General features: G+C 47.9%; 1 protein-coding gene across 1 annotated transcript; it reads right to left on the bottom strand.

Moving 5' to 3' along the window:
- Window positions 1–298: 298 nt before the first annotated feature.
- LOC135808586 (protein PALS2-like) lies at window positions 299–3,537 on the bottom strand. Its single transcript, XM_065321804.1, has one exon. The coding sequence runs from the start codon at window positions 3,166–3,168 to the stop codon at window positions 1,351–1,353; it is 1,818 nt and encodes a 605-aa protein (XP_065177876.1). The 5' UTR covers window positions 3,169–3,537; the 3' UTR covers window positions 299–1,350.
- Window positions 3,538–8,510: the final 4,973 nt, after the last annotated feature.

Consider the following 8,510-nt stretch of genomic DNA (forward strand, 5'->3'; position numbering starts at 1 on the left):
GGTATGCGATAATTTAGCGGCAATTCTAATGTTGTAGCGTTGTTCTCTTGTAATTAGTGGAGCCTGTATTGAGTAACTGAGTTTTATGTTTCGTTACATTGTCGACAGATCTCCTGTGTACCGGTTTTGTGGCACAATGATTATAGCCATTAATTTTGTCGTCTCCATTCTTGTGCAATCATGCATAGGTATGTAGGTTGGTTCTCTTCATGTTATTGTGACCTATTTCATAGATGTTGGTTGCCTTGTTGTTTTCTCTCCCCTCTCCTCTCACCCAAGCCATTCTGCATAAGCAAAGCTGTGGACGCAGCATACTGCTGCTACACTTCAATGCGGGAATGCGTATAAAAATAAGAATAAAATGAGGGAGAAGCTGTGTACGACACTAATTGGCTGTTCATTTCGAACCCGGGTGAATTACAACACGCTGATATTCCAAGCTGTCATCAAATGTATGCATTTTCTTCAAGTATGCCATCAACAATGCAAAAGCATCATAATTCTCCAGCAGGAGAAACTACATTTGTTCAATGTATAGAGAGGGGAGTTCCCTGGTCCAGTAGACTGCTGATTGCTCACGGGAGCAGAGGTAATAATTATATCAAGTGAATCAGAGGGTACTACGCTGTCGTAACTAACAGTTTCATGCCTGGTGGCAATCTATTTTTGTCTGAGGATTGGATGTAACCTGATATGCAACCTCATGTATAATTCATGGACATAAAACAGCTGGCTATCATGAGGAAATGAAGTTAAAATGATGATAGGCCAGAGGATGCTATTAGCGGAGTATTCTGGTGCCAGTGCTGCCAATCAACCATGCATATTTGCATCTGACTTGTGCATTGAATCATCCTGAACAGGTTTCACCCGGCACTCCCAAAGTTAATAGAGACCATGCATGCAGTATGCGAATGCTTCAAGTACAATACTGTAGCATCCATCGTGTCAATGCTCAACAGGAGTTGCCTCGTCCCACACATCGACTCGCATTCCCGCCACCCAGGTCTCATTCAGGAGATTCTCTTGTGATAGTCTCCGACCAAACCCAGCCTGCATGCATACGGCGGCATTTGAGCTGGTTCCTAGCGGCGCAGGCTGATTGTAGATTGCTATGAGTAGTGCTGGTGTGCTGCCACAACAGTGAGGTGCGTCCCCGAAGCTGATTGTTCATCCTTGTTCAATCATGGTGCGGTAATGAAGGTCAGCGTAAAGGAGACACATAGTACATAGTCCATGGAACTCCGTAGCCTGTAGGAGCTGTGCGTGGCAGCTTCTCTAGCCTCCATACAGTGAGAACGATGACAGTACAGTCGCAATGTCAATCCACAGCAGCCATGGCGCATGGGTTCAGCTTTGCTCAACAATGCTATCGACCTGGGCATTCATGACCCAGTCTACAGGAACCCAGTTCTCTTCCGTTCTCACCTTCTCCATGGCTTCATCGATGTGTGCGATGGTCGTGTCAATGTCCTCGTGAACCAGTCGCAAGTCGAACAGGTGGCCGTGCACTCGCTCCATTTTGGTCGATGCGGCGACCATGGAGGCCAGTTGCTCCTCGAGACGGTGACTGCGCGCCACGCTGTGACTCTGGCTGTCGCGGTGGCGCAGCTTGGCGCGCAGCCGCTCCAGGCGCGGCGGCGCCAGAAAGATGACGAACGGCTTGATGTCGGCGATGCGCATGGTGCGCAGCGTCTTGGGTGCCACGTGCAGCACGCATGTACGCCCGGCACGTTGCACTCGCTGAATGGACGACAGCGAGGTGCCATACCAATGGTTACCCACGCGCGAGTACTCAACGAACCTGTTCTCGGCAATGTTTGCCAGCATCTCCGCAACGGAAACATGCTGATACTGACTGGATGCAGATCCCCTCATCACCATTGTCGACGTCGGACGGGCCCGAGCATAGAGATGTCGATGGGTCTGTATGAGCTGCGCCTGTACTTCGGTGCAGCCAACACCCGCGGCACCGATTAGCACAAGGGGGCGAGGTTCGCGGTGTTTCGGCAGCATCCGTGCCACTTCTTCGTACGACGCAAAGTCCACCGCTTCGTCAGGATCTTCCCTGCCGGTGCATGCATAGCCGCGATTACGCTTGCGAGTGTTGCCCCAGCCACGTTTCCGTGGTGCAGTGAGCGATAGCTGCTGCTGCTCGTCTTTCTTCCGCTTCTTGATGGCCTCACGCCTCTGTCGCTCCAGTGGTCCGGGGATGAGGCCAGCCAGTATTTCACCGCCGGTGTCTAGCCTGTGCGCTTGCCACCATCTCGGGTCCGCTTTACTCACCACCGTCAGCAGCTCCCCGCGATCAAACGCCATGCCCGCCTCTCGGCACGGATTTAGGTGGTCGCTCCGCGGGTCGTAGTCGAACTGGGCTCGCACCGTGATGCGACACTCCTCGCCGGCATGCGGTGACGTGAGGTACGGCTGCAGAAGTCGTATCCGAAAGTCGATGTGATCACGTGCAGCCTTGACCAGGTCCACGACCTGATCAACACTGAGTCCGCTGACGTAGTTGCCGTTGATGGATACGACCTCGTCACCGCTATGAAGCATGCCGCTCTGATGTGCTAACGAGCCGTGCAAGACCCGGCCAATCACCACACACCTGTCTGCCTGCCGGATTTTAACCGTCGCACCCAGCGGCTGGTCGGCGATTTTCTGAAGCCGCACGTTCGTCGTACCATCCCCCATGCCGTCCGCTTCGTCCTTGGTGGCCCCAGCGCTTGACTCAGCCGCAGTACTGGTCACCAGAGACCTCCAGTCCGTCATACTACAGTACTCTTTCTTGCTCACTCGATCATGGGCTGACATGATGCCGTGAAAGTGTGGGGAGGACAGAATGCTCAGTAGCTTTGCCTCGCTCGAGTTCTTGCGCACTCCGCTGTGAAAGATCATGTCGCACACATCCGCCAGTAACTCGCCGCCCTCATCCGTCAGCGCCTCGGGTGCAGCCATATCCTCCTCAGCTCTCGCATCACTCCTCTCTTTGCGCTGGGCCAGCACCTGCTGCACCCCCATCAGGGCCTGAAAGTCATTACCACTCACCATGCCCATCAAAAACGCCATGTCCTCATCGTCACCCGAGTATTTGCTCCTGGTCGCTGCCAGGGTCCGGAGTAGCCGCTGAGCCAGCGGCCCATCCCGGCCACGAACACCGGACGGCATGGTGGTGACGCGACGGCGGTCACGGTCCGACGCTGCAGATAGCAATCGTTGGCGATGGAATGAGAGGAAGAAATAATTCGTGGATTTTCCGCGCCAGGGTGGTTGGTGGTCAGAAACCTTGCCCTTGAGAACCTAACAACTGGCCGGCTACTCCGACGAGGGTCCGCAGAGACGAGAGACCCTGTACTCTGATGCAAACATCGGCTGCACTTTGTCAGTGAACTCGGCCGGTTAGAATCTCGGAAGCAATCACTAGCTAATTTCTTGACTTGGAAAATGGACAAATTGATTGCGCGGGAGGTGATTTTTCGACCACACACATATGGACCCGCCTCGTGCCTCGTCTACACATCGAACGAAAGCAAGGATAAATCTATCATTCAGTGTCGATATCATCCGTACTGAATAGCATCAGACTGTCAAGTGTCATCCAGCTTTCAAAATCTAGCTGTTGGTGGATCTTCAAAGCTCAAACGTTACGTGGTCAGTTCACATTCTACATCGATGGTAATCTCGCCCTGTGCAAGCCAGAGTGACAAGCCAGGTACGTCCAATGACACTGAGATTGAGCACATAGCACAGTCATGTACATGATGTATGCCAGCACTGACTCCATTGAAGGAAGAAGTATCTAATATTGACTGAGTACGAGGTCAATATTAGATTTATCACGACTAACCAAAGCATGTGTGCAATCGCTAAAAAGGAGTCAAAATATAAGCGGTCAATATAGCCCTAAGGAGTCAAATAATTAAGCAGGAATAATTGATTGCTTAGATATGGCAAAAATCTATGTGAGTCAATACTAAGGGAGTGATAATTATCTAGTATTGACTGGCATCACTGCTCAGTTTGGCAGTGGGATTAACTGCTGCATGATGAAAAGCAAGCAGAGAAAGGGCAAGGGCAACTGGGCATACAGTACTGTCAGTTGCCAAAGAACTGGGGGAGGGTCAGCCTCCTAGCCTAGACTGTTCTTATTTCCATGTATCACAGTAGGCTTTTCCCAAATCGGGCGGCCGAAAAATTCGCCGAAAACGAGACTTATCGAATATTTAATAATAGCTATGAAAAGTATGAATGCCGCAGACATCACCACGCAACATGACAATTTGTTCAAGGTTTTGTTTTGTGTGTTTCCAAAATCGATTTTCACGCTCCAATCATCAGTGGAAATACGGAACTAAAGAGATCAAGGGAAAAACAAAGGTTAAAAATCCAAAGAAGTGTGACACACGACGGGTAACTTGTGGTAAGTATTACAAAAAGTGAGAACTAAAATAAAGAGTAAGTGTGACAAACGGTTTTTGTAATACTTACCACAAGTTACCCGTCGTGTGTCACACTTCTTTGGATTTTTAACCTTTGTTTTTCCCTTGATCTCTTTAGTTCCGTATTTCCACTGATGATCGGAGCGTGAAAATCGATTTTGGAAACACACAAAACAAAACCTTGAACAAATTGTCATGTTGCGTGGTGATGTCTGCGGCATTCATACTTTTCATAGCTATTATTAAACTTTTATCTCCACATAGATTATTTGTATCGAATATTTGCTAAGAGTTTCGCCGATTTTGGACGGTTCCTTTGAGAATCGCCGAAAAAAACTACCAAATCTTCCAATACAGTGGAGATTGGTAATAACGACACTCCTTCGGGAGAAAAAATGTTCAAGTGCTATATTCGATCTGTCACTAAACCCGATCTTCACATTTTAGTATGCGATATGTATATCAAAAATGACAGAACTGTATTGCAGATACATGTACATGTATGCATGTGAATAATACTATAATGCATATGAATTTCTGATGTGAATGTACTAGTACATGTACATGTACAACACATAACCATTGTACCCTGCTCTTGGAGCATTTCGAGCACTCTTGGCGGGGTTTGCAGCTCTTTATAAAAATGCTTTGCTTCACGGAAACGTATTTCATTGCGAAGAGCTGCGCTTCGGCTGTTGACAAAGGAAATTCGTACAGATGAAAGAATACGGGAGGCAAAAACCGTACACACTTCTGAAATGCGAAGCTTTTAGTAGTACACCGTACATTTTATGCAGAGTTCATTATCTGCACCGTACTATAATGCATACAGGGAGTTGTACGCACCAGTTTAGAGTATAATTACTCAGCGGGCTTTAAACTAATCCAAGGCCCTCGACGCGTCATCAAGAGTAGTAAAATAACGATTGAGCGGGCTTTAAACTCTGATAAGGCCCTTGGCGGAAATGTCGCTGATTGGTCGTTTCCTGGACAACGAGACAGAATAATAATAATAATATTAATAATAATACTACAGCACGCGTACAAAGGCCAAAGAACAATGCATGAGAATACACTGAAATTAAGCCAAGTCCGCTTCTGTCTCCAGTCAACAAAAACTCATCCACAAACAATGTCTGATCTCCATTTCGACTTGTCTGCAGCAAATGCTCGTGCTCCTTCTAGGTCGCTGGCATTCTTCAAAGGGATGTCGTGCCCTGCCAGGTCCTTTATGATGGTGGTAGGGAGAGTAGCCGCGGGACGGCCCCTTCGTCCACGTGACCCCGCTTGAAAATAGCAGGACATAGCTTGAAAATAGCAGGACATCGCAAGGAGACATCGCAAGGAGACAGACCTCGTTCTAAAATCGAATATACTGTCATGGCTTTAAAAAGGTGCGGACATACGGGGGGGGGGGGGGGGGGTAAAAAAGAAAGGACCATATTAGGCCACCTAGAATTAATTCGTTGTTTCGGGTCACTTCACTCACCCGTACCAGGGTCGGTCGGTCGGGTTTATTTTTTTATTTTTTTTATTTTTTATTTTGGTTTACGTCCATGTGCATACATGTACATCGAATAGCTTTTGTCCATCTAGCCAGTCGATCAAATCTGACTGTAGTGTAGATAATCCAGCGCAGTTATTGTCCCATCAGATCCAGGTCCCCTCCAGGACCAGATATTGGCCTCGCTGGCAACTACTCGGAGTCTGACGAGCAGCTCTCATCTTGAAAACTTCTGTAAATAGCGACAAGGTGGCAGAGCTGATGCTGTTTCAGCACCGATTGCGGATCGGAGATAGAAGACAACGTCGTCACCAAGCGCTGCATCCTGTCATTTGGCTAGCCGTTGCTGCTTCTGAGGTCGATATCTGGACTGCTATTATTACTAGGGTCGCGCCTGTACATAGTGTAGTCTGTACATTTGCATGCACTATAAAAAAAAACATTGCGGTCGGGTGAAAAAAGACGGTCGGTCGGGTGACCCGAAACAACGAATTGATTCTGGATGGCCTTATTATTATTATTATTCCGTGACACATATCCGCCGGATGAGTACGATTGGCCCTTGTAACATGGGGACCCACGAATACAAACCAGAATATGTTCCCTCAGCAATACAAGCATGCAAAGATAAATGAGAACCCATGCAGCGAAAACAAAGCAAAGAGAGATGAGGATATAGGCAACGAAAGCAGTTCCAAAGCGTAGCCAGGGAGTGTATGTGTGCATATGCCGGGTACGACAGTTAATACGGCTAGCACAGCTCTGGACAGCACAGCAGCACGGAACATACAAAAAATGCCACAGCAGCAGCCAAGATTGTGCAAGCAGATTCCATGATTTTTTTAATTATTGTCGTCACATTTTTCATGCTCAGGCCAATTTCTGACCACCACTACTTCACATGAGGAAGGCGGCTGGGGCAAAATCCATTTTCGGCAGACTTTCGTATGGGGCATTACACCCTAATATGGGCAAATGTGTGTTCATGACGTTGATCGAAATCCATCTTTAGCCTATACTGAAGAAGGTGAACACTTTTGTTCATGTACTTCAATGTAGAAATCCCTAATATGGTTGAGCCCCCCTCGGGCTGTACGTGTATATACGGCCCATGATTACGGGTATAGGTTAGTGTTTAGTGGAAGGTAGGCGAGAGGAGACATTATGCACGTGCACGTGCGAGCGTTCATGCACCTTTGGAAAGCCCATCCCCGAAGGCGATGATAGCTATTAGGCGAGGCAGTAGTTCTTGTGTCGGGATAGATCATGCACACACACGCACATTTCTGGTATCGCAGCACACATTGCTATGGAACCCCAGCTTCAAAGCTGGTACTAGCGCCAGCCCTCAGCCAAAACACATCCACGATGACAGTTGTGACACACACACACACGCGCGCGCGCGCATACACACGCACGCACACACTCAAGTGCGCGCACCTGTGTGCAGAGTCACACATAGCAACACGCAGAACCGTTTTGTCACAAGTATGGCCATAGAATGCTTGCCCAAGAATGTTCATGACACTTTTTTTTAATTGGAAGAAGAGCGTTACTTCAGAGCGTTACTTCAGACGGGAAGAGAATATACTAAGCTCTAGTACAGGGTTTTCTGTGGAAGAATAAAACCCCGGTATAAAAGACACATTCCGTTTGGTACAAACATAGAAGACAAATGAAAACATGTCAGAAAATAGCTTGAGGCCGTCAGAAATAGCTTGAGGCCGTCAGAAATAGCTTGAGACCGTAAGAAAATAATGGTTAGTTAAATACACCACTGAAGACAAAGCGCATGCAATCAGAAGTTGGATAACACTGAGACATATGAGGAAGATCAGAAAATACGGCATGCGTGCATAATACATCCAACGCTGCGGTTGAGAATAATTTAAATAGCCGCAGTCACACACACGCTTACAGTCAGTATTAAAAAAGAAAGATAGAATCGATAAAAAACAGCACCCCGCAAGGAACTTGCTCAAATCATCAACACAAAAAGCGAGGTGCAAACTTGCACCGCCACTCGGTCGCTTAGAACACAGTGCAAACGGAAAGACGACCCCAGTAAGTGCATACACGGCGCTAGTATGGGTCTGGTGAAGTGAGCGCGGGGGTAGGATAACAGCATCACCATGGCCCAACCACTACGTCCACAATGGAGTAGCTGATGATTGATGTGTTCCCTATGAAGTAGTGCAGGTAGTAGGCACAATTACAAGTGCTCCACACTAAGACATGTACACTGTACAGAACTCCACAGAACAATGGAAACTCCACTGACACGCAGTTAGACTAGGAACGAGCTCGGCATACATTTCTACTTCGCGATGTGACAGCTGCATGCATAAAGTCCAACAATACGGAGAGCACAGGTTGGCAACGCAGTGAGTTCGGTTTCTTTCCAAAATAATTTACTGGTATTTCAAGTGCAGGATCTGGGAGTACAGATTTTAGTGAATTTCTGGTGGTGGCGGATGATTGTTTCCGTGCCGACCACCGGCATGATCGGGATCACCTCCATTCCAATCATCGGAACCTTTCCCTCCACGGAGTGATTTAGGCCGCAT

The sequence above is a fragment of the Sycon ciliatum genome, chromosome 2, assembly GCF_964019385.1.
Source record: "Sycon ciliatum chromosome 2, ocSycCili1.1, whole genome shotgun sequence".
In the NCBI taxonomy this organism is placed as follows: Eukaryota; Metazoa; Porifera; class Calcarea; order Leucosolenida; family Sycettidae; genus Sycon; species Sycon ciliatum.

Bases quoted from the DNA above. Each gene is read 5' to 3' on its own strand.
- LOC135808586 (XM_065321804.1), bottom strand. From the start codon at position 3,168: ATGCCGTCCGGTGTTCGTGGCCGGGATGGGCCGCTGGCTCAGCGGCTA.